Below are 27,025 nucleotides of genomic sequence, written 5' to 3'. Positions count from 1 at the left end.
ATTCACTTCTGCTATGCAGGTGCTTCACTGGCGAGAGAACGATGCTCAGCGGCTCTGGCTCTGGCAAGCGCGCGTTTTCTTCCGGTGAGCTGCCAACAAGTTCAGGCGGTCAGTTCACAAGGACGGACTCCACCAGCACGGCCAAGACATCGGCCGAGGAGTAAGTAGCGGGGATGACCATGTCATTATGCAAGAAATGGGTTGTATTTTCGTTGTGTAATATATACTGGATTGGTTGGGTACCCCAAGTGGCGTGATTTACCGACAGAGAGAGTTCGTAGTGACAGGCATTTCATACTCATCGGGTTCGTAAAACAGTGCTCGTAAAAATATATATCTCAACAGAGGGCAGTACAAGGCTGCTAGCGCAGAATGAGCTAGAGAATAAGAAAGTTGGGCACCACGTACTGGCTCATCGATATTTTAAATTGACATTGAGGTTTAATCAGAAGGAGAGTGAAGAAAACAGATATTGTATGCGACTGATAAAAAAACAACAAGGAAACCGTTAAAACCATGAACTGCTGCCGAAAAGAAAAGCAATTAAAAGGGTAAAAACATTAGAGAGTTTGACTGTCTGAACAGGTGGTTCAACACACACAGCTCTTTGTGAATGCAACATCAAGGTAAACGGTACCCTTAACGAATGGGTGAAGTGCTTATATACAGGTGTTTAAAAAAATTCGTCCAACGCAATAAAAATTATAGGTGAATTAAGAAACTCTTCTACAGATAAGACACTGTTTTACTGGCTTTTAGCAATCGTCAACCTAGATACTTAGTATCATGGCAAGGCTTTCCTGCCGCGTGGCCGGATATCGACGCTCGCTTATCCTACCCCCTAATACGAGCAAGCATTGTTGTCATTGAGGACAAATTACAAGTGAATTGTAAATATGCTTTTTCGTGTGCCAGTCTCGGTTTCAGCGGCTAAGTTAGCTAAATTTTATCACTCTGCGGTGATTACCAGTGGCTACCTCTAAAAAAATTTCAAAGAGGTAGTGGACTTTCCGCAGGAGTGAGTTAAATTCGCCTTTTTGATTCCACCGCTTAGTTTCAATGGTTAAAATTTATACTTTTATCTCTCTAATTAGTGCCGTAGTTAACGTTTGTGCGCATTGAACGATGCATAGTGCCACTGTAAAAGGAACACCACTGGTAGCACGCCGATGCGTCTTTTTTGTTATTTTTCCAATAATGCTGGACACATTTCTTGCAACACAGACCCATTTCTTTGACTTGCACCTTCTCAAAGCTACTGGAAACATGTTATTCCCTCGCAGATAAATAATCATATTGAAGATCAGAACACGCTTTTAGAACATCAGCATGCTTTTTGCAAGGGATTCACTTGTGACACCCAGCTTGTGGGATTTAATAACGACACACTTTACCTCATGGACTTGCGGGTTTCAAGTTGATGTGTTGTTTCTAGACGTCTCGAAGGCATCTCATCGCGTGTCTCACCACAGATTACTACTGAAGTTAAAGCACGTCAAATTTTATTTTCCGGTTGTAGCACTATTAAAGACTTTCTTTCCTCTCGCATTCAATTTACCTCAGTAAATGAGTCTATCTCTACATTAACAGAGGTCACATTTGGTGTACCACAAGGGAGTGTGCTAGGCCCACTGCTTTTTTTAACTTCCCCAATAGTTTACCGAAGGAATTTTCTTCACAAATTGTATTATTCGCCGAAGAGTGCGCTGTGTATCGGGCCATGAAAATGATGAAGACCACCAATCTATGCAACCTGAGCTCGAATCTATCAGTTCATGGTGTTCATAAGGCAAATGAAGCTATGTCATTCCAATACTAAATTCATCTCCTTTACACAAAATCCGAGCTGCCTTTCCATCACATACACTCGTAGACTCATCACACAAATATCCAGTACATCACCTCAAATTCGACCTCTCCTAGAATCATCGCATTGCTTCACACAAATTGTTGAGCTCACGTTGGATGCTTCTGCAGGTTATTCTGTACATTGTTTCCAGCTATCGTGGTTATATAGTGTATGCTCATTGCGGTGTCGCGGCCACCTGACACTTCTAAGCATTCTTGTTTATTTGTGACACATCTGTGGCATTTTTGTCTCTTTGTGGTGGCGTAGAGCTAAACCCAGGAGCCATGTCTAAATCACAAGATGAGAACCTTGAGCTCGTTGCTTGCACTGTCTTAAGACTGGAGGCAAACTGTGCCAATATTGAAGAGAGCGTTAATAAGGCAATGCAGCTTCACGACACCTTGAAAAGTGACATCGAGGCAGTTTTGAGTTGGAAGCCAAAGTGGCAACCGGTATAGATTGTACCTCCTTGCTTAACTACAGCGATACCCTTGATAGGATTATGAAAAACGACTGATATGACCCGCGCCTCTAACGTTGAGGCCAAAGTATTGAAGGACGTTTTGGATGACGCGTCCACTATACATTCGAATAACTACTCCAGAATTGAAGACAAAGTGCACGACTTCGAGAATCACTCACGTAGATGCAACCTATTGTTTTTCGGAATCTCTGACACTGATATAAATGAAAAAAAAACATAAAAATTGTGCTGGATTTCTGCAGTAGCAAACTTGGCATAACTCTTTCTTCAGTTGCCAGGGCACATCGGTTAGGGCGCTTTTCCTCAGGCAAAACCCGACCTATAATTGCTAATTTCTTCAGCGCAAGGAAATTGATCCAGCGCTAGGTCATGGTTTCAAACGGACGAACACTGCTTTTAGTATTTCACGTGATTTGTCTGAGGCCGCGAGAATGAAACGTCGCAATCTCTTGCAATTTTGATTTATGATTTTCATGTAGGGTTTAACTTGCGAAAACCACCATATGATAATGAGAGACACCGTAGTGCAGGACTCCGGAAATTACGACCACCTGGAGTTCTTTAACGTCCACCGAAATCTGAGCACATGGGCCTACAACATTTCCGCCTCCACCGGAAATGCAGCCGCCACAACAAGGATTCGATCCCGCGACGCGCGGGTCAGCAGCCGAGTACCTTAGCCATTAGACCGCCACGGCGGGGCATTGAAATTTTCCAAGGTGGTGGGAAAAGATGGTGAAAGGGTTCGTTTTGTATTCAACAAGCTATTTGTCAACAGTGACGTGTACGAGTGGAAATCTGGTGCTGATCATACAACATGTGTATCGCGGTACGTTAGCGATTGATGCACATGCAGTTTAACTGCACTCTGCGGTTCCGCTCAGTGCATCAGCTAAGATCATATATGCGATGGCAGTATCACCTTCTTACATACAAATATCAGAAGTGTGCTCTCCAAATCTATTGCCTTATTGTGCATCATTGATACATGCTCAGCGTCTTTAGATTTACTTAGTGAGACATGGCGTGACGAGACCATGTCGAACGCGCATATTTTGAACAGTTGGTCTTTGTTTGCAATTTTTCGCTCTGATTGTCAGCAAAAAAAAGCGGCGGCGTTTTTTTTTTTGGAAGTTAAAAAAGAGTTATAATCATCAAATCTTTCAATTGACACTTTTTAGAATGCTTATGGATGACTGTGAAATGCGGCTTTAGCCATTGGTTGATTGGTGTATTTTATCCACCACCAAACCTGAGTGCCACTTTCCCTGAAGAATTTCAAAGAATTCTCTATGTTCTCATTGATCGCTTTCCTAACTATGCCCTCCTCATTTTCGGTGATTTTATCTTTCCTGGAATGAACTGAACAATTTTATCTGCCCCTACTCTCGGACAAAAGCGCACCACTTTCTTTAAACAGGTCCTGACTTTTCTTTACCGCAGCTCATGACCATAGTCCCACACGTAAGACGGTTTCATCTTCAATTATTCTTGACCTTTTTTTAACTAATAATCCTTAAATATGCGTTGCTTTGTCCCACGTAGATGGTTTGTCAGATCTTGACATTGTAATCGGCAAGCTTTCAATTTTTTTCTATCAAACGTCATATTACGAACAAAATTATACGATTTACAAGTAAGCTAACTTTGATATAATCAATCGTGAGTTATTAGCTTTTTCTAATGTATTCTCAGCCGCTTATCTAACGAAATCAGTGGAAGAAATGTGGAAGCGGTTAAAGAGCACACTTATTGATTTGATTGACCTATGGCCAAAATCAGGTGTTTCGACTTGACTCCGTGGTTTGAAGATCGGCTCCGTCGTTTCAATATATAAATAAATATTTCAAATAAATAAATAAATATTAAGAAAATACGCCTGCATTGGAGGGCTGATAAATATCGTCCATCGCATTGATGAAAACGCTACCAATTGTGCAAAAAAGCATACCAAGCACTGTTAAAAACAACATGACGCTCTATTTTAGGTAATGATCTTTTTTCTCTTCTTGATTGATTGATTTATATGTGGGGTTTAACGTCCCAAAACCACCATATGATTACGAGAGACGCCGTAGTGGAGGGCTCCGAAAATTTCTACCACCTGGGGTTCTTTAACGTGCACCCAAATCTGAGTACAAGGGCCTACAACATTTCGGCCTCCATCGGAAATGCAGCCGCCGCAGCCGGGAGTTTCTTCTCTTCTTGCAAATAACCCGCGGCGTTTTTAGCGTGTTATCAACCCACGCAGTTACCATCAAATTTCACTTACTAATCCAAATGGCGACATTGTGTCAGACTATGAAAGCGCTCAATTAATAAATGATGCCTTCTCCTCCGTTTTTACACATAAGGACGACGTCGAACCCACCCATCAGTAATCGTACTTACATATCGTTGTCTCAAATAAGTGTCAGCGAACAAGGAATTCACACATTATTAAATAACCTTAAGCTCCCTTTCGCATCTGACCATCAAGGGATTAACAAGGTACTGAAAAATATCTCACCCAGCCTCTTGCCCAATCTGTGTGCCCTTTTTCACATTCCTTATCATCTCGTATCGTTTCTCACGACTGGCGGGTGGCCTGAGTCATTCCAATTTTTAAGTCCGGGGATCGCTGCATGCCGCTCAACTATCGTCATTACCTATACGATATGCAAACTTCTAGAACATCATTTACATTCAAATGATCAACTATTTGAGAAAAACTATCATCTTTAAACATGAGCACGGTTTTCGCAAAGGATATTCTTGTGACACTCAGCTCGCCGGTTTTGTACATGACCTGCACTCATCACTAGACTCTGGTTTTCAACTTTACGCGATCTTTTTGGATTACTCGAAAGCTTTTGATCACGTTCCCTAATACGGACTTATACTAAACCTCACCAACTTAACATTCGCCCCAATGTTATTTCATGGATAAAAGAACTCCTTTCGCACAGAACACAGTACACAGTCGGCAATAACTTTCATTCTAGTTATGTGAACATAACGTCAGGTGTCTTCCAGGGTAGTGTTATAGGTAACTTGCTTTTCCTAAATTGTAATAATGCTTTGCCTAATTGTCTGTTTTCCCATATTAGACTACTGGCTTATCATTGTGTACTGTACCGTAATATATCGAGTAATGCCGATCGGGAGCTCCTCCAAATAGACCTTGTCAATACTTGGTGCACCTCATGATTAGTGACCCTTAATGAATCCATAAGATCATTAATGCCAGTTACCATAAAAACTCGCATACCAACATCTTGTGCTTTAAATAATACCATATTAGCTCTCAGTAATAGTTACAAATACCTCGATGTTCACTTTCAGACAGATCTCACGTGGTAATATCAGATTTACGTCATCCTTGCTACAGCAAATCGTTCACTCGGTCTTATCAAACATTCGCTAAAGAATGCCCTCCCTATATACGTAAGCTCGCCTGCTTAACACTTGTTAGACCCAAAATGGAGTACACTTCAGCTATTTGAGACGCAGTTCAAGCCTATCTTATCCATAATGAATCCTTTAAAAAACGTGCTGTGCGTTCTATTTTTACAGATTACTACGTCCTTCAAGCATCACTGCACTAAGAGATCGCGCCGAACTTTAACCATTATGCAAGAGTTGCCATGAAGCCTGCCTTTCACTTTTTCATAAACTTACCATCATTTTATTCTTTCTGACAATTTTTTTTCAACCCCCTGCAGTAATTTTTTCTCGCCGTGATTACCAGTACAAAGTCAGACAAGTCATATCTCCCACTCATCGTTTCGCTGATTCTTCCATACCACGAACTATTATTGAATGGAACTATTTACCATCTCACGTAGCTACCGAAAAAAACACCAGGAAATTTCAAGATCTTCTACGCACTGAGCGTATTACCTAAATGTGGTGTCCTACGTGTGTTTGTTTAATAGCGTATCTCTTTTGTTAGTCTTTGTGTAGTTCCTTGTAGATTTTGTGTATTTCATGTACTTTATTTGAGAAGACATTCGGCATCTTCCTTCTATGCTCGCACTTCTAGTTTTTTTACGACTTGTGTCTAGTCACTTCAGTTCCTAATTTTAAAGTATGTTGTAGTTTGAATTTATTTCTTTGAAGTTTGAAGTTTGAAGTTCATTATTATTAGCAAAGTAACGATACATAAAATGAAGGAAACGTTTTACAGACCAGAGTACCATAGTCCGAAGATTTCGGACAGGGGTCCCATAGTCCGGAAAAAAATTGCAATGGCAAATGAGAAGACGAAATAGTATAAACAGAACAATGTTACATAACTGGGTATTAGCAAAACAATAAAACGAATAAAACATAGTAATATATACATCTATAACAATGTAAATGCTGTATCACAAATCAGAAATAACTACATAGAATGATTTATGATGTTAGTAGAAGTAACATTAAAGTTTCCTTGAATGTGTGTGAGGTAAAGACCTTATAATTGGTGGAGTAGAGTTTTATAACGAAATGGCTGTGAATGACAATGAGTTTATGCCGTAATAAGTGAGAACACGGGGTAGTAGTAAACTTCCTTCTACTGCGAAGCGAGTGCAATTAGTGTTTTTCAGGAAGTCAGAGTTAATGAGATCGAAAGGTAGCCGACGGTTCATTATATTAAAAAACAAACAAGTACAATAAAATTCAAATGACTTACTAATACACAGAATATTATATAGTTTAAGCAATGAAATAGCGTTAGAACGAGGAGGGCTGAAAGTGATAACGCATTTAGCTTGATTTTGTAGGTGTTGCATATATGAGATGTAAGAATGATAGGTATTCCCCCAGGTATTTATGCCATAGTTAAAATGGCTATGAATAAGTGAAAAGTCAAGTGAGGGAGAAGTCGATACATAAGTAAAGAAGTATGGCTAGCTTTAATCAATGCACGAATACCAAATGCAGTTTTTTTCTTTGAGTCTAACAAGTGTAGTCCAATATTTAGGGTTATGTCTTAACGTACACCAAGAAATGAAACAGGATCGCAAGCATAGATAATATCAGGACTCAATGTTACAGCATCACAAGTTAACAAATATTTTTGAGATCACATGAAAACCATAAACTGAGTTTTAGAGGGGTTTATAGTTAGGTCATTCCTGTACACCATATGCCACATCATTCAGTGCAGAATTTAGTTTGGATATTAAAAACGAAACTGGTTTGGCTTTACACGATACTGTGGCGTCGTCAGCGTACAACACACAATGCGCAGGATATATGTCATCAGGGAGATCCTTCATATAAATAATAAACAATAGGGGGCCTAGAATGGACCCCTGTGGAACACCTTGATTAGTAGTCGTAGTGATCGAGAAAGAGCCACTAGTAAAGACCACATTTCGTCGGTTAGACAGATAACCTTTTAGAAAGTTTAAAGGCGGTCCGGTGATACCGTAAGATTCTAACTTATTGAAGAGAATGAAGTGATCATGAGCGTGTTGAATGCTTTTGTTAAGTCTGAAAATACTGAACCCGAGAAGTTACCACTGTCGATGGAATGTTTGAGGAAGTCAGTCAAAGAATGCAGAGCGGGGTTAGTGGAGCCTCCATGACAAAATTTTGTAAAGTAAGCATTAAGACGCTTTCCAAACAGATGTTAAATTATATTGCCTAATAATGAAAGGATTGATATAGGTTTATAATTTTCAATGGCGGCTTTATCACCTTTTCTAAAAATTGGTATGACCTTTATGACCTTAGAAAAGATGAGGTTAATTATATGGGTTAAGGGCTGGGAAATGATATGAGCAACCATCTTCGAATGACACGCACAAATGTTATCCAAACCAGGAGAAGCATTTTTAAGATTGCGAATAGCTGATACTATTTCGTCAGCTGAAAAGAGGAAGAGAAAAAATGATTGAGGTAAGTGCGGTAAACTAGGTGAAGGAACATTTTTAGAACTGTTGGATGACGAACAGAAATAGCCAGAAAACGCATTAGCAATGTCATCAGAATGACAATAAGTAGCCGTTGTTGTTGTTTTCTTACCGAATGTATACCAGCCAAATATCAGGATTGTATTTTTTTACCATTACTTTCTCTCCAATATTTTTTTAAATTTATTGTCTTATGTTCATCTATGTATTACCCCCATCGAGGGCCTTTAGGGTACTTTGAAATAAATAAATAAACATGAAATTATTGCATCGGCTAACCACTTCCTCCGGGTAAAACGTATTCTGTGTCATGCTCCTGCGCATCTGCGAAAACTAGCGTACATTACCCTCATCCGCCAAAAGACTAAGTACGCTTCAGCCATATGGGGCCTAGATTAAGCATACATCATTGATGAGATAGAATCATTGCAGAACCGTGCTGCTCGCTTCATTTCTTCTGACTACTCTCGTTTCACTAGCGTCACTGGCTTAAAAGCTCGTTCTGGTCTTGATAGCCTTTCTCATAGTCATAAACTTGCTCACCTATATCTTTTTCATAAAACCTATAATAATCTGTCGCTTCATGACAATATCTTCCACTCACGCTTAGGCATATTTCCACGCCACGATCACCCTCTCAGGGTCAAATGCATGGCATGCCGTACCCCACTTTTCGCTAACTTGATCATACCGAAAACCATCATGCAATAGAGCCAGCTGCCTAGAATTACAACTATAAAAGGGAATTTTATATTTGAACGAATTAAAATATCGATAACCGAGTTTAGGCAAACGTTCTCTTTTTCATTGTGTTTTCAAATATTGTTCCTATTTCCAACTGTTGCGTTATTTGTGTTGCGTTTTTCATTATGCTTACGCAATTGTTGTTTTTTAGCTATTATTTGTTTTAGGCTTGCTCTGTATCCCCTACGGAAATGCTTTTTTTACCCCACCCCCTATGTTTTACCCTCGCGGTGAGGGCTGGTAAGGGTTTCTTGAAATGAATAAAATAAATAAATGGACGAATAGAACTTGTGGTGATGTCTTCAATGATGATGCATCTCAAATTCTTTGTCGACACTAAAATTGAGTCTGAGCTGACTGTTTGAGCGCGAACAAACATACCACATATCGATTACTCGGACTACAAAGTAACAATGGAGGTGACTGTAAGAAAACGACGTAACATTTTCTTACGAATCGACAAGGTATTGACTCAACAATAGTCGTAAAAAACTGTAACTTCCCGTTGGTGCTCGGTTCTATTATGAATGTAGTTACTAAGTGGAGAGAAGCTCAGGAAAGTTCAAAATCAGCGGCTAGTGAAACCATAGGAAACGTCAATAGTACTGTTTTTAGTCTAGTAAGTGCGATATAAGCAGTACAAAGTCAAGTAAACAAAGAAACAATTGGCTGGAGCCCAACCCACGCCCCGTAAACTTAGTGCTAGTTCCGATTTCAAAAAACATGCACGCTCGTAGCTGTTGCCGGGCATCCTATAATCCTGTCGAACAGAATGAGGTTGATATGAATGTTCGCATTTATTGGCTTACACAAGTTTTTGCAACTATAAAAATTCATACCCTGTATATACTTCTCTTTTGTTTATATATCTTTTCTTATTTTTCATTTCGTGAGTTTTAAATCAGGCGAAGTGCGGGAAGGGGTAGACTTGCCTTCGTAGCACTTGCCTTCACTCCTTTTCACCCCTCGCTCAGCGATATTAGAAGTTCGATCGAGCTCAATTATCTCGCTCGGTTGGCGTGTCAACTACGGAAAAGATAAAGACAGTGTAGGCAACGTGACGGCTTCTGACATACAGTACGGTCCACTGTTAGGGGGAACACGCGGACGCGTGTCTGCGGCCTGCGTGGCGCGAACTGCTGGCGAGATTTGTGAGCGTGGCGCACGTGCATAAAGGCACGAAGCTGGCACTTGTCGGATTTAGTCTGCTACTTTCCACCCCTGCTCTCGCCGAGTGCTTTTGTTTTTCCGTGGAGCGATTCATACCGCCGCTGCTCGTCCGGTGCCCCATCAGGTAGTATGCAGGCACACAATAGGTCTAGCTTGCTTTTTCTGTGGTATCTCACCAGTTTTAAAACGATGGGATTCTTAACCACAACGGTGAAATTTCGATTAAATGCAATAGACTGTGAAAAGTCTTGTCAATATATTTAGAAGCATGTTAGTAAATGCCTAATAATATTAATAATTGTTGGGCGTTAACATCGAAGAACAATGGTACCATCATGAGCGACGCAGTCGAAGGCTCCAGAAATGGCAACCACCTGGGGTTGCAATCAGAGTGCACGGGCCTTGAATATTCCCGCCTCCATAAAAAATGCGGCTGCCGCGGCTGGGATTTGACCCCGTTAAAGAAACACTTGAGTTAAGAAAACACTTGAGAATGAAATCTCTTCGAAGGACCAATACGGCGTGATCCCTATATTCTGGCTCTGGCTTGCTACATCCCAGCATATGTTAGAGTTAACGTTCTAAATCTTGTGACTTTTTGATTAAAGAAGCAACTATGGAAGAAGCTTCATATTTCGAATCGCGATAACATGCACTTTTATGAAAAGTACCACGCTTCCCCAGTATGCGCCCGCATGAAAATTGAAGTGCGTAAAACACAAAAGAGAAAATTTATTCGTGACAAAAGGAGGAACAGGCCAGATGTACGGCCTGTTAGAAGAAGGAAAAGCTTCGTTCAGTATTGGGTGATGTCACCTGCCGCGTCGAGTACGGCCTTCACCCTTGCAGGCGGAAACACGGAAACATGTACAGAGCTACCGTGAAGGATGAATCGCGCTGAAGCCGCTCCCACTCTTTGTTTACGGCAGCCCTACAGAGGTCATCCACAGATTTGACGCGGAGGGTTCGGCGAGAGGGAGATGATTTCATCCTACCCCACCCAATTTCGATTTCGTTCAACTCAGGTGACGGGGGAAAGAGGGCGCATGAGCACCGTCGCAGTCTTCAGTGGCCTGTTTACCCCAGCAACGACAGCACATTGACTGTATTATTCACTGTATAGCTCGACTATGAAAAGCATTTCATGCTCGGGTGCCCTCGCCATGCCAAATATAAAAGTTAGCACCAGTGAAAATTTGTTTAGTGAGAAATTATGCCTGCAGGTGTGGAATTCTGGGAAAGCGATAATGAAACCCATCACTTGCGTAAACTATAGTGTCGATACTCACAGAAATGTTAGTCGTAAGCTTTGCACAACGCTCGAACCAGCCTGCCGCCTTTGTTAGCACACAAGGAAGTTGGTGCTTTATGCAACGAGCACAGCCGCTTTCTTCCAACCTCTGAAACATAGCCCGGCGTGAGCGGGCGCTGAGCGCTAGGGCGGGGATGTAGCAGACGACGCAGGGCACGAACCGCCCTTGTGGTTCTGTGCGCATGCTCCGCGTTCCCAAATCTCGCCAGCAGTTAGCGCCCTGCAGACCACCGGCCACGCGCTCGCGTGCTCCCCCCAACAGTAGATCACACTGTATATGTGCCGTTGTCGCAGGTTAAATGAGCAGACGAGACGTACAGGAGGAAGCGAGCTGCCGAAGTAGAGCAGCGACCATGGCACCCTGCCAGCCACAAGCGTACGAACATTCTAGGCGCTGTTGCGACTCCTGGTCCCGCGGGTCTCAGTTTGGTAGCGGGCCCCCGTCCAAGGACCCATCGTCGAACAAGTCAGATGAGCCGCTCGTAAAAATGACAACAATTTATTTACATGGTTAGTAACTGAGAGTTTGAAAGGAGAAGTCAAAAACCGTACATGAGAGCTGTTGAACTGCAGAACTTTAGAGCTTGGAAATACACAAGAGTCTTCCGTTTATATAGCGCCGCGTTGCCAACGCTGGGCGCACTGTCCGCGGCTTCAGCCTATACAGCGCTCTATGGTCCAGGTGCCCCATCCACGAAGGAGAGGAAAGGCACCACACAATGCATGAGGAAAGGGCAAAGTCTACACGATGCCCAAATATGGTCACAAACGCACTGCACCGACGTTTTCGCACACGTCACCAAGTTTCGCGCACTTCCGATGATATTGGCTTCGAAGATTCTTCTGGCAGCTGGGAGAGGTTCGAAAAACCGGCTGCCAGTACACGTGTCCAACTTGCCTGACTGTTTGGGTAGGACAATGTAGTGTTAGGCCAGCATATCTTCAAAATATGCCACCCCATTCAGCCGATCCTATGGAGAAAAGGGAAAAGAAATAGTCAATTAATCCCTTGTCCCTGAGGCGGGCTCCAGCAAGGGCTGCAGAACATAGTGCATTATCCTTTTCTTCATCCCCACATTCCATCCTGGTTGTTTGCTAGAAGCTGTAGCGTAGCAGCGCACATCCCGGGGCTCCGCTTGTCCTCGCAAGATGCAGCCACAACCAATTTGGCTTTAGCTTGCAGCCGGAACTGCGAAAACCATGCTGGTTCCGAGATTTCCAGATCCTCGGTGACCTTGAAAATGGCCCAGCTGCCTCCGTGTCTGCTTCGAAAGCTTTGGTCGCAGCAAACACAATGGCCTTTCTTGGCTCGTGTGCCTTCCTTGCGCAGACCAGTTCTGGCCTCTTTTCACATTTTGCTGACAGGAAACCAACCCGTCTTGACAGCACACCCTCCCTTAGAATGCATCGATCGAAATATTTTCCTTCAGTTCATAAAGGCCGAAAAACTTCAATAATTATGACGGTCGTAACATTCTCTCGCGCGGTGGGGTGAAGATCTCGATGGGCTGAGGTTTGCAGCCACAGTTCGGAGAGATCAGCGCTGACGTCTGGTCTGGTGAAGTCTGTCCTTGATGAAGTAGTGACCACCTGCTTCATTTCGGCTCAATAGACATCATATACGCATATGAAACACATCCACTCACCTAGTAAGCGCCAGACGGTTCTGTCAAACCCCACCAGGCATGTTTTCCCTTTTACAACCAATCAAAAGAAGTACACTAGCTATTCTAAATTCCTCTCCTACTTTTGAGTGAAACAGAATAACAACACTGGAAGCACACCGACCCTGAAACATTAGATAGCGGTGTCTCCAATGTATTCACCATGAGTTCAACGAACTCTAAAACGCAACAAAACAACAACAAATCCTAATCAATTGTCCTCGTTTATGTCAGGAAAAAAAATTTCGGAACTCTCGAGAATGCCGTTCGCTTCAGGCACAGCGACTTAAACTCTCAGCGTTATCATGGGGTATCCCTCCCTTTGAAACGTATGTCAAACGTATACTGTCGGAAAGCGAGGCTTCAACTCAGAAGGCGGCCATTCTTAGAGAACAAAGGCAATAGCTCCGAGGGAGGCCAATGCTCCACCTCTAAATAACCTACTTGGTATCTAGTAGGCTAGTTTTCGAGCTGCCTTCACTAGGCTTTTCCACCTCCTAAACAGGACACTTGCAAAACAAAGATAGCTCAAAACGAAGAATTCTCGCATGAGTTCCGTTTACGCACAAAGAAAAACTTAAGCCTTCGTGCAGTTCTCTGCGGACGCTGTAACCCAAGCTCAAACGTTACCGTTATTCACGTGACCCACCTTGACAGACTTTATTCTTTCAGATTAGATTCATCTGCATCCTATAACTGTCCGAAATGTTGCTCTAACCTCGACTTTCGGTAACGAGTAACGCTCCACCTAAACTATCGCACGACACCCAAGCATTCTATCAAAAACAAATGAACGGAACTAAACCTTGCGTAATAGTCTTGTTTGGTAAATGTTACATCATCATGCTAGCCACTTGGATAAAAAACGCGCTGGGTTCTTTCAGGTCCTTTAGCGCTACTTCACTTCACTTCACTTTATTTCCTTAAAGATCCCTGAGGGGGTATCACATAAGGGGTGGGTTAACAAATAAAGTTCTGTTATTTTTTTTATTGACACGGGTTTTCATTGCGAAAGACGTGCAGACAGTTGGTCGAAAATTGTTGATGGACAGGAAATGGCCATGACGTCGTGGGGAAGATCATTCCAGTCGCTTGCAGTCTGTACAAAAAAGGACATAGAAAAAGTGGTCGTTCTAATGCGTGGACGGGCAACTCGAAGTGGCTGTCTAGTGCGGTGAGATATGCGGGCTGGTGGAACAATGTAGGGATGACGGAATGGGCTGTGAAAAATTTTCTGAAACAGGCAGAGGCTGTAAATGCGACCGCGAACGTCAAAGTTTAAAAGAGCAGATTCTTTTTTGAAGGATGATACACTAATATTATACAAATACGAAGAATGAATGAACCTAGTAGCACGGTTTTGAACTGCCTCAAGTGAATCGATGAGATATGCTTGGTGTGGGTTCCAGATTGCAGAGGCATATTCCAATTTAGAGCGAATAAGGGATTTGTAGGCCTGTAACTTGACGTCCTGCGGGGCGTGCCGAAGGTGACGTTTCAGAAAACCTAGGGATTTGTTTGCAGATGATATAATGTTGGTAACATGCAGGTGCCAGTTAAGATCATTGCACAGGGTGACACCGAGATACTTATATGATTGCACGTGTTCGAGGGCGACGTTAGGGATTGAGTAAGGGAACAAAGAGAGGTTGCTATGGCGGTGGAAAGAGGCTGTTTTACATTTGTTAGGGTTAAGTTTCATAAGCCAGCTTTCACACCGGTCCTGCACGTGGTTAAGGTCATCTTGAATAGCGGTTTGATCGGTCGGGTTAGTCATTGAGTGATAGATTACACAGTCGTCAGCAAACAAATGGATACTGGAGGAGACATGCGAAGCTAAATCATTTATATAAATTAAGAAGAGAAGGGAACCAAGATTGGAGCCTTGTGGGACACCTGATGTTACTAGAACGGGGTCAGAGGGCACGTCATCAATTGAAACAAACTGGGAGGGGTTAGTTAGAAATTCGTCAATCCAAGCTAAAACATCGGGATGTATATTGAAAGATCTAAGTTTCATTAGCAGTCGCTTATGAGGTACCTTGTCGAACGCTTTCAAGAAATCCCGAACTATTACGTCAGTCGGCAGGTTAGTATCTAGACTTGTGTGCAGATCCTGGACAAAAAGGGCTAATTGGGTTTCACAAGAGTAACCCTTACGGAACCCATGCTGGGCAGGATGGAAGAAGTTATTGGCATCAAGAAAGTGAATGATTTGGGTGTAGATGACGTGTTCCGTGATTTTACAGGGTACGCTTGTTAGATTGGGCGATAATTTAGGGGGCTGTCTTTGTTACCTGATTTGAAGACCGGAGTGATTTTCCCCACCTTCCAGTCGTCTGGTAAGATGCCTGTGCGAAGTGACTGTGAGAATAATAATAACAAAATCACTGAAGAAATAGATTTCGTGTTTTTAAGAATTTTAGCATTGATTTCGTCCACACCTGCTGAGGAAAACATTTTCAATTTTTCGATAACAGACAATACACCTGATGGAATAAATGTGATGGACGACATAAAGGACTGGATACAATTCGGTAACGCAGGAAACGGTATATGGGTTTCGTAAATTTCCGGAGCCCTCCACTACGGCGTCTCTCATAATCATATAGTGGTTTTGGGACGTTAAACCCCACATGTCAATCAATTATGTGGGTTTCGTTGGTAAAACAGATGAAAAGGCAGCATTGAAAAGTTCAACGACGTCAGTGGTACTCATATTATTGCCAGCTTCATTTTTCAATGTAACCATGTGGGATTCCTGGGGATTAATGATTTTCTAAAATTTCCGGGGATTATTGGTTAGAATCTTGGGTAAATATGTGTGAAAAAACGAGTGTTTTGCGCTGCGTATGGCGAGGAAATACGCTTTTTTGGCCGCGCAGTATTTATCCTAGTTCTGAGCTATAGGTTTTGTCTTGGCAGCCCGAATTAATTGTTTCTTGTTATTACATAGCTTTTTCAGGGTTTTTGTGAACCATTCTTTCTGACAAGATGCACGAAATGTGGTTTTCGGTATGTACTTTGTTGCCAGTCCCCATATTTTGTTTTTAAAATTCGTCCAGTTGTCCTTTACTGATCTGTTCCAAAAGTCTGCTTCGAAGTCTGAAAAAAAAATTTGAAGTTCGTTATTTATTGCCTCGTAGTTTCCTTTATCATACAGACTGATAGTTTTAGGATGAGGCTTGCGGGACAAGAGGTCGAAATTCAAGACTGAGTGTATTACCTTGTGATCACCGATTTCACGAAGGTATGTAAGTGACGATAAACTTTCGGGGTGCGTTGTTAGAATCAAGTCTAGTATATTGGCTGAGTTGTTTTTCACGCGGGTTGGCTCCGATACCAGCCGGGTGAGATTAAAGTTTAAGCAGATGTTTACAAATTCTTTTGTTTCAACACTGCTCCCTGCCAAAGCGACTTGGTCTTTCCAGTCAATATCGGGATAGTTGAAATCGCCAAAAAGTAGGACATGCGCGTTGGGTTGTTTAACAGTGAGGTAGTTCAGTATATTGTTGAATTTCTCAGGAAAGTCTGGACTGCTTTGTGGGGGACGATATCACACTCCAAGCAGCAGAGTTACTGGCGTAGAACGAATACGAAGCCAAAATATTTCAATGTCAGATGTAATGTCGACAACTGAGCACGATAGCGACTTGCTAGTGGCGATTAAAACACCTCCCCCTCGAGCCCCTTTGCGGTCGTTCCGAAAAACGTCAAAATTCGGGAGATCAGCCAGGATTTCCTTGTCCGTAACGTCACTTGACAGCCACGTTTCGGTGAGGGTGAGTATATTGCTGTCGGATGACAAAACAAGATTAGATAATTGCTCGCGCTTAGAGAGAAAACTACGGGCGTTAGTGTAGATTACGGAGGTGGAAATATTTGGTCGTAATCGATTGCAAGGGCGGTGTGACGGTTGGCGCTGCTTTTGGGATTGCTACGCCATTTCTTTGATGGATTGTCACATTTCATTGAAGATGTACCGCTTGGAGCCAAGAAACAACGTTTTGTAGGGGCATGAAAAAGCGATGGATTTGCTCCAAGCGAAGGCAATGAGGTGTTTCCGTGCATTTTGGACGGAACTAGAGAAATCCTGACCTATTGCGTAAGTTGTGCCTTTCAGTTTTTTGCCGTTAGAAAGAATCGTTTTTTTAGTTTTAAACGATGTGAATTTTACAATGACCGGGCGGTGCTGGCCAGCCTTGTGACGACCAAGCCGGTGTGCCCTTTCAACTTCTTTCGTGTCAATTTAAACGTTTAAGTGTTCGCTGCAGAGGCTCACAATTAGTTCTTCGGACTCAGAGAAAGTTTCAGAGTGGTTAGTATCTGAGAGACCATAGAATATTAGGTTGTTCCGTCGCGAGCGGTTTTCCGCATCATCAAACCTGGCCTCCAAGGTTTGAATGTGACGAGCTGTAGTGTCTGCACTGGTCTCTAGCGCCGTTATTTGTGTTTGAACGGTTGAGAGGCTTTGGTAGTGTTCTTCCAGCTGCGTTATTCTATTACTTAGGTCACTGATAGTTTTTTCTGTAGTATTCAATTGTGTTTTTAGGTCTTGCACCTCGGAAAGAAGGTTAGCCTGCCCAAAAGATATATTTTTTAGTTCAGCGAGAATGACAGCACTATCGTTAGGGGGCCCTGGATGGCTCTCAATGTCCCCAGACAGTAACAGCAATAAACAATGTATGACATCAATGCATTCGAAGGCCATGCATACACAACACTGCGGGCCGGGCAGCTGTACCAGACAGTAATTGCTTGATTTTTTGGAAAATAGCGAGCTTTGTCTACTAACCTGCATGGCGAACAGGAGCGGGTTAGAGGACTGTTTCGTGGCGCAGCCACCGAGCCCACAGAGCGGCGCGCTGGGATGCTGCCGCTTTATAGCTGTTGCTGGTCTCGATGAAGATGAAATTTGTGATGTCTGCAGGATCCATACTTCCTGGGGTGAGGGCGCCGCTTGACAGGCCAGAATGTTGGGGGTGGAGGCGCATTGGGTACTTGTACCCGCGCTGGTGTCGAGCCACAGAGGCTGCTGCTCCGTCAGTCGCGGCACCGAGTGAAGCCGAGGAGAGTAGATGGATGACGAGCGTAGCATACACCTGCATGGCGAACAGGAGCTGGTTACAGGACTGTTTCATGGCGCAGCCACCGAGCCCACTCTATTCGCACTTATAGAGCACTGTAACATCTCCCGACCAACGTACGCTTCCGTACCATCTAAAAATCTTCTAAAAGCGCGTTTGTTTGCAAATGTTTACAAAAACAACAACATACCGCATTTGGCACGAACCTTTTGAAACCAGTTTTTTTTTTTGTTTTCTTACCAAACCTTACATACAAAAGAAAACTTTACTTCAAAGGTAAAAACCGGAAGAAGATTCAAATGATTTCCTTCCAGAAACTCTGGGTCACATTCTGCGAAAAGCTTGCACCTGACTTGCGTGCTTTTAGCCTTGCACGTGGTGGTCGTGTTCTCTGCCGCTTTCGCCATCGCCAGAGGCCACAATAAGCGCGAGCTCCTAGCCCAACTTTGCTATCTCGGCTCATTCCTGATTCTCGCCGGTTTTCTTCGTAACACCGAAGATTCCCGAAGTGCGGGTGAAGGACTCGCCACTGTCCTTTGGTAATTGGTTCCTCCCTGAATTTAGGACCAGAAGCCTATCTTTTAAGAACCTGTCGACCTTGTTGTCTATGCGAACCTTTTCCTTTCAACCGCGCCTTCCTTCTTTAAGACGCGTGTCCCTTTTCGCTACTCCTCTCTCGCAAATTTCGCCTGACCCTACGTGTCAAAAGACTTTTTATTGAATTGCCCGATGGCCAACCTTTCCGTTTTCGCTGCGGCATGCCCTTTGCCTCCACCTTTTGTGGTGCCGCACGTCCCCGCTTCCTTCTTTTGCGGTGACGCTTACGTACAACCTTTCTTTGATTGTTACAAATTTCTCTGGTTGCGTCATCGGCAACCCTACAGTTCAGGTGTGCCTGTGCACCACCCTTTCAGCAATCTTTGCCCTTCGATTTCTCTGCTCCATTGCTCTGTCGGGCTAATTTTTCTGTGCTACCCCTCGCAAAACTAGACGCTGGGCCCTCCACAGATCTGAACTCCTGAAAATTAGCGTCCTGTTCGATTTCCGGGTAGTTTTTACCGTCCGGCCGATCGTTTACGTGCCGCTGCACGAGGCATGTCTCTAACAACACACAATCTCTGTTCATGCTGCTGGGTTTAGACTTTTCCTTGAAACGATCCTCCACCGAACTTGCGCCTGTTTGTACACCTACGACAGTCTCGCAATGTACTTTCTCACCCTCTGAGGTATTTCCCACGCTATCTGTAGGAGATACTTTCAACGGTAGCTCGCCCTCGCTGGCAGTACTGTCGGGTTTTAGTATCGTTATGTCTTCGCTACAGTTAGGACTACCTTCGTCGTACTTTTTTCAACCTCCAAACGGTCATGCCCTTGCTGAGGCTCGAGCGTGGTCTCCAGCTCATCCTTCTGTTTAATGACGCCACCAGGGCGACTGGAACCAGCCTCGGTCTCACATGGAACACCTTTTGGACTTGCTACAGTTTGCATACCAGCCACCGTCCCGCTCTCTAGAGGCACTACCTTCGCACCACCGGAGAGTCGCGTACCTTCCCTAGGCGCAATTTCACTAACAACGACCTGTTGTTCTTTTCTCTCCGCCGAAGGATCACTTTGCATGTCGCACTGATAGAGACGCGTACCTTTCTCGGGCGGTACCTCGCAAACAGCGGCTTCCTTGGTGACTTAACACTGCACGGTACTCGCCACTTCAACGCACCTTTTGGGCTTTACACATACTTCACATATACACGACGGAAGACGCTTTCGATGCTGTGTCCTAACTTCAAATTTCCTCCTTTCAATGTATTCGTCTAACGATCGTATTTTAGCCTCGTGTAAGCGTATTCGTTCGGCTTCTTCTGCCTCTTCTCTCTGGGTTTCTGCCCCGTTTCTCTTTGCTTCCTCGATGTTCATGACATAGCCTGAGAGATCCTCATCGTCCAACCTTTCCCGACGATCCGCTCGATCAGTCCTATTTTTGTTGGGGAGTCTGACACATTTAGGTTCATCTCCCTTGCGATCGCTAGCAACATAGGATTTTGCAGGACTTTCACATTTATGACTGCTTCCGGTACCGTTCTCTGTTACACACATGATTCCTGTCTTGCAGCTAATTAACCCTGACAACAACGACAGCCCTTGTTTTCGCCTTGCTTCAGGTTACCTGTTAACTTAGTCTGCAAAAGCTTCCTTAAGCTTTTACACGGGATCCTGTTCTGTCACTGTTAACCTTGCCATCACCCACATACTATAGGTTAAAACAAGCTGTCTCGCAATTATCTGCCCGACGCAAGTTATCTGTTAACCTGATGACTAAAATAGCTCTGTCACTGTTAACCTTGCCGTCACTCACAGACTATAGCTTAATCAAGCTATCTCACAATCTGCGTGACGCTCGTTACACAATGACCAAAAAAGCAATGCTCCCTACCAGGTTTTACTCGCACCTTAGTAAATGCCTGGTAACGTTTAACACAGAAAGTCGGCACTCACCCGGCTCGCAGTCGTACCTCCAGTGTCGTGCATCTCAGCAGTGCCTTGCGGTTGCCTCTAGCAGTCGATGACCTCTTGTAATCCCAGAAGTGCCGTTCGGCTGCCTCTCAAGTCGATGAGCTCGGAGCATCCGACCGTTGTCGTCCAATCGTCTCTCGAAGTCGACGGGGTCGTAGCATCTGACTGCTGTCGTCGAGTCGTTGCTACCTGGATTGACGCCATCTCTCCGTTGAATCCAGTGGTTGCGACCTGGGTTGACGCTATCCTTCCACCGAATCCAGTGGTTGCGACTTGGGTTGACGCGATCCCACCGCTGCCACCAGTTGTTGCGACTCCGGGTCCCGCGGGTCTGTTTGGTAGCGGGCCCCCGTCGAAGGACCCATCGTCGAACAAGTCAGATGACGCGCTCGTAAAAATAACAACAATTTATTTACATGCTTAGTAACTGAGAGTTTGAAAGGAGAAGTCAAAAACTGTACATGAGAGCTGTTGAACTGTAGAGCTTTAGAGCTTGTAGAATACACAAGAGTCTTCCGTTTATATAGCGCCGCGTTGCCAACGCTGGGCGCACTGTCCGCGGCTTCAGCCAATACGGCGCTCCATGGTCCAGGTGCCCCATCCACGAAGGAGAGGAAAGGCACCACACAATGCATGAGGAGAGGGCACAGTCTACACGATGCCCAAATATGGTCACAAACGCACTGCACCGACGTTTTCGCAAACGTCACCAAGTTTCGCGCACGTTCGATGATATTGGCTACGAAGATTCTTCTGGCAGCTGGGAGAGGTTTGAAAAATCGGCTGCCAGTACATGTGTCCAACTTGCCTGACTGTTTGGGTAGGACAATGTAGTGGTGGGCCAGCATATCTTCAAAATATGCCACCCCATTCAGCCTAACCTATGGAGAAAAGGGAAAAGAAACAATCAACTAATCCCTTGTCGCTGAGGCGGGCTCCGGCAAGGGCTGCAGGACATAGAGCATTATCCTTTTCTTCACCCCCCATTCCATCGTGGTTGTTTGCTAGAAGCTGTGGCGTAGCAGCGCATATCCCAGCGCTCGCTTGTCCTCGCAAGATGCAGCCACAACCAATTTGGCTTTAGCTTGCAGCCTGAACTGCGAAAACCATGCTGGTTTCGAGATTTCCAGATCCTCGGTGACCTTGAAAATGGCCCAGCTGCCTCCGTGTCTCTATGGTGGCTAGAGTGTCAGCTTCAAAAGCTTTGCTCGCAGCAAACACCATGGCCTTTCTTGGCTCGTGTGCCTTCCTTGCGCAGACCGGTTCTGGCCCCTTTTCACGTTTCGCTGACAGAAAACCAACCCGTCTTGACAGCACACCCTCCCTTGGAAAGCATCGAAATATTTTCCTTCAGTTCATAAAGGCCAAAAAACTTCAATAATTATGGTAGTCGTAACAGCGCCTCGCGCCACGAGCCACCAGCACTCGTCATCTTTTTCTGTAGCCGGCTGGCCACCACTAGCTCTACGCTACAAAAGCTCCCCGCCTAGCGTGCTACGCAATAAAAATAAGAAGAGAAAAAGATGTAGGAAAAAATATATAAACACTATGTACAGGTGCTGAAGGTCTCCAGAGTGGAAGGCGCACGAAAGAGTCCGACAGCTCCGGTGGGCGACACTGGGAGCCACGCAGCGCGTGAGGACGCCGATGGTATCGCGCCGCTAGCAGGAGTGAGCAAAGGCGAGGGGAGCGTTGCAAATGTTGGTGGTGGAAGAGGTGCCAACGCCGTAGTGGGCGTAACGCCAAACGTCGTGCGTTGCGGCTAATTCAGCTTCAACAACAGCGCATCTGTCTGTTTTGCTCCGCCCAAAACAGACAATGCGATGTCTGTTTTGGGCGGAGCATGGGTCGTGCGCTGTGCAGAGACGGGATGCTGCCTCGCCTGACTTGATGACAAGACGACAGATGTAATGAGGTGTTGCAGTCTACGACACTTGATAGTGGCGGTGTTTTGGGTTGGTCACAGGGCGTGGGACTCGTATACTTGGAAAGGAGAGAGGAAATCCTCGCAGGAAGGTCTGGAAAACCCTGGTTGGCACTTTAGTGATTAGACGTTAAGCCATAATTGGAAAGACTGTCTTCGGGCGATGAGTGCCAGGTGCCAATATGTTGTTAAATCTGATACCGAGCAGCGTGACAGAAGGCCCAGTGTATGTAATGTGAGCAGTGTCTCGGGCCTACAAAGGTGCCCGGACAGGCATCGAGTCTGCAGGCAGGTCAGCTGGCTCGGCTGAGGCCGTCGAATCGCCCAGGGCAGACAGTGCAGCCGACCAGGTTTCTGCGGTGAATCTGACGGTGTACGGACCAGTGGTAGGTGTCGAATCTGCGACGGAGAGAGATGACAATGGCTCTGATGCCAGAACCAGAACGTCAGAGCCAGAAGCCGCGTATTCCGGGTGTGAGGGTCTCTCCATGGATGAATCTACGAACGTGGGACGGTGGCCTCCGTCACCTGTGTGGCCAGTTGTCGGCAGGGGATTGGTCTGTACGGGCTGTGGGACCGGAGCCGTCCTGGAAGGTGATTTTCCAGGCGTAGTTGTGTCGTTTTTGGGAGAGGTATCCCGTTCCATGCAGTAAAACTTGAGAACGGCGTCCCGCAGATCCTGGTAAGGGCAAAAGCTCCCGGAAATGTATGTGAGGCAGCGTGTGAGGTCATGTTGAAGATGGTATTCCAATACCTCGTGCATGAACTCTTGGATCCAGATATCGTTGTAATACAAGGCAGCCGCTAACTTCTCGAACCACGACTCTAGGCGAGAGGTCCGGAACGGTGGCAGTGGTGGGTTGAATCGGGGCTGCCAGGCTTGTACTGACTGGAACATGGCCGCGGAACTCGGCGGCAGTTGTGCAGCGTCAGTCGCTTCTCCATGTGTCCGTGGTCACCGAAATTGTAGGCGACGTGACGGCTTCCGACGTAGACGTGCCGTTGCCGCTACTTGAATGAAAGGATGAGACGTACCGGAGGAAGCGAGCTGCCGAAATATAGAAGTGACCATGGTGTCGAGCCAGCCAGGAGCGTACGGAAATTCTAGGCGCCTCGCACCACGAGCCACCAGCGCTCGTCATCTTTTTCTCTAGGCGGCTGGCCCCAACTAGCACTACGCTACAATAGCAAGCTGTGGCGGGCAGAGAACGGAAGCCGCCGTGAGCTACACCGAACACGTCAATGATGCATTCGTCGAAGATGGCTTAATGGTGCGATACATCTTTTCCGCGGCTGTGCTGTGTGCTAACACGGAGGCTTCCAGTTCCGCGAAAGTTTTTCAGAGTTTCCTAAAGGCAACCGTTGAGCACAAAAATTGGAACCCATTATTTGAAGAACTATTGATATTGCATGAGTACATATGAGTGAACTTAGTTCTTTGCAAGCGTGACTTCACTGACAGAAGTGCAGCGTCGCTTGACTAATTGGTGAAGACGGCAGTGAAGCTCCTGTCAGGAGTATGCGTTTACTGAAAGGCTTCATTTCGAGTTGGCTCGGCTACATAGTTTGTTTCTTTTACCTTTGGCGTGTAGTTCAAATGAGGTCCAGTAATTGTAGGCTGCTTCCTGCTCATGAAATTCTTGTAGCTGTGGTTTCAAACTTTGTGAATCTTAACGTTTATTAGTGTCACTCAAATACGCGTGATGGACTAAATACTTCTAATACGTATTACAGAGATTGTGATGGAGCCTATGTTTTGACAAGTGAACTTTTCTTTGTCAACGCAACCATGTTGGCCTGATGAGGACTAGTGAACTTTCCAGCGAAGTTCTTTGTGGAGAAACTTCTAATCGCTTCAAGCTTTCCGTGCCTCTGAACTTCAGCGTCGCTTGGTACTCAAGTTCTGCGAGAAAACTATGCACCGTCACAACAAACGTGATTAAGTGAAATACGACGTGTCCTATACTCGCGATTCTTGATAGTTTTTGCATTGATTAGGATATTAGGTTCAACGTTTGATAATTATGTTCGTGTGTCAGTGGTAAATTAAAACTGCTTTTATAGATTGACATTTTCACACGACGAGAGTCTGTTTTTTATACAGAACGTAAAATGAGAAAGTTCACTTTGTTTGTAGCGATCGAGTTTCATCTTAGTATGTAATCAATAAGCTCAACTTTCACCTCTTTAGAAATCACTAACAAAATAAAAACGTAACAAAATTTTATGGCCACATCGCCCAAGCGGCCAGCGGACCTGAAAAAAGGCGCGAGCTCATTCCGCTTGTGCGCCAGGCTGGAAAGGAGGGCTTTCGCGGACACCACGCTCCTCTCAATTTTTCCTTCTTTCCCTTTATTTGGGGACCTCACCAGTGACGCCATAAAATTTTCTATTTGTGAATTATGTTTAGTAGGATAATCGGCAACCACCAGTGGTAAAAGCGACGCTGCCGCTGCCGAGAGCGAATACATTGGAGGTATAAGAAGTTTCCACCCTTTGCCCAACCTACCACTTTCGGATAACGCATCCCGTGTTTTATATATGGTGGCAGTCGTCGTCTCATGAAGTTTATTGGACATTTTTATTCATTCGAGCCTGTGAATGCCTTCTTTCATTAATCTACACAAGACACAGCTATCAGGGCAGAAAAAAAATAATCTAACGAACTGAAATGCCTAGGATATGATGATACGTCAGAATACGTTGCATGAGAATGGCCACATTACGTGTCAACTTGGGCAGCGTAAGCATTTTTATACAATGAACAGAAGAAGAAATGTACACTAGGTGCTCGTTTCCTGACATAACCTTGTTGAATTTAGCCAAAGAAGCTGATGAAGCGATGGGGGACATGACTATTCTTAGTGATTATTTTGTGATGACTGGTTAGAGGGCAAAAATGTGGTATAGGTGGCGCACCACTATTTGCAGTAAAGGTGCGCATTTATTAGGCGTTATTTTTTCAAAAGCGAAATACACTGCAGGTGCAATGATGTGATTTTTTTTCTTTGTGCGCAGGCCCCGTCATCCCCACTCTTACTTCGGCTCTGACGATGCGGCAAACTGCAAGCGTGGCCCACCTCGGAGAACCAGCAAGGCGAGCAAAGGCGGAAGTGTCAGTGATAGTAGCCGCTCAAGCGCACGCTACAAGAAGGGCCGGAAGCAGAAGCTATCTCCCCCCACGGAGGAAGCCACGTCCTCGTCAGAGGCAAACCGGAAGAGAAAGCAACGGGGCAAGAAATCGCAACGCACTCCGGAGACATCTACGTCTCCGGACGTAGAAAGCAGCACATGAAAGGGCGGGTTGCGGTCGTGGACCTCGGGGCCTGCAGAGACAGGCCCTGTTGGCACGCAAACCTGCTGCAAACAGAAGGACCACGCAAAGTTATGTGCTAGGAAATTGGCCCTTGCACGCACACTCAGGGGCTGTCACCATCGACTTTGCAGTGGTCGCTCACGCAGCCCGATGCGAAGGCTGCGCTTATTTCGTGTTCTGAGTGTGAGACCCGCGACAAGCTGTCTCGGTTTTCTTAACCGCGACTTTTGCACATGGCAAGCCTAGGACGCGACCGCTACCGCGCATTGAAAATATTCTATAATGTGAAGTGATAATACTGTGTACTTACTTAGTGTCGGTATTAAACTTGGACAAAATGATTCGATGTTGTGGAGCATGCATTGGTGTACCCCCAAAGTGAGTCTTGAACAGGGCTGGGCAAACGTTCTTCGAAATTGCAGTGATACCTCATTAAATACTTGGGCATGAAGTACATGAGCTACAGATACAAAATACTACTAGAATAAGTGTATCCGACGCTACACACCCCAACTGCATCGTAAGGTACGTAACTACATTTGCAAATTTGTTAGTACAGATCTATATAATGGAAGAAGGAAACACCTATGTAGAAAACGTGTGATTAAAGCTCTCTCAACTGTGAACATTTTTATTTATTTAGACATCACATGTTATAACAAACGCGCTGTTTTTATTTCTGAAAGCCTATTAGCTGTATCTACAAAGAAACTTTGGTGATTTATTCTGCGTCCATCAGGCCGTCCATTCGCCGGCCCATCAATCCCTTCATTTGTCCGTCAGTCTGCCTCTCCATTCATACATCCAGCGATCCGTTCATCCATGAATAATGTCACATGAATAATGTCACACTCCCGTCGAATGCGTCGAATCTACCAATAGAAGCGGCGAGAACCCACACCAGCTATTTTAACGCGTGAGCGTTCAGGAAAAGCTGACATCAACGGCGTTGGCCCGACGAATGTAAAGAAAAATTGTCAGGAACCTTGTAAAAATCAAACTTCAGTATTCTGCGTGGCAACCACGTATTTTACCGCACAGTCGCTCCACGTTTCGCAGCTGCTTTTCAAGTAGACCGT

The 27,025-nt window shown here is 44.8% G+C and overlaps 1 protein-coding gene across 1 annotated transcript; it reads left to right on the top strand.

The window, feature by feature from the left end:
* Nucleotides 1–22: 22 nt before the first annotated feature.
* On the top strand, nt 23–26,607 carry LOC142784677 (uncharacterized). Its single transcript, XM_075883152.1, has 2 exons — nt 23–160; nt 25,649–26,607. The coding sequence occupies exons 1-2, from the start codon at nt 42–44 to the stop codon at nt 25,923–25,925; spliced, it is 396 nt and encodes a 131-aa protein (XP_075739267.1). The 5' UTR covers nt 23–41; the 3' UTR covers nt 25,926–26,607.
* The last annotated feature ends 418 nt before the right edge of the window (nt 26,608–27,025 follow it).

Source organism: Rhipicephalus microplus, chromosome 2 (genome assembly GCF_043290135.1).
Source record: "Rhipicephalus microplus isolate Deutch F79 chromosome 2, USDA_Rmic, whole genome shotgun sequence".
Classification (NCBI taxonomy): domain Eukaryota; kingdom Metazoa; phylum Arthropoda; class Arachnida; order Ixodida; family Ixodidae; genus Rhipicephalus; species Rhipicephalus microplus.
Note: the sequence above shows the minus strand (reverse complement) of the source record. Positions and strands in the feature narration are given on the sequence as shown.

Coding starts and splice junctions, on each gene's coding strand:
- LOC142784677 (XM_075883152.1), top strand. CDS start 42: ATGCTCAGCGGCTCTGGCTCTGGCAAGCGCGCGTTTTCTTCCGGTGAG. Junction 161..25,648: donor GCCAAGACATCGGCCGAGGA/GTAAGTAGCGGG, acceptor CTTTGTGCGCAG/GCCCCGTCATCCCCACTCTT.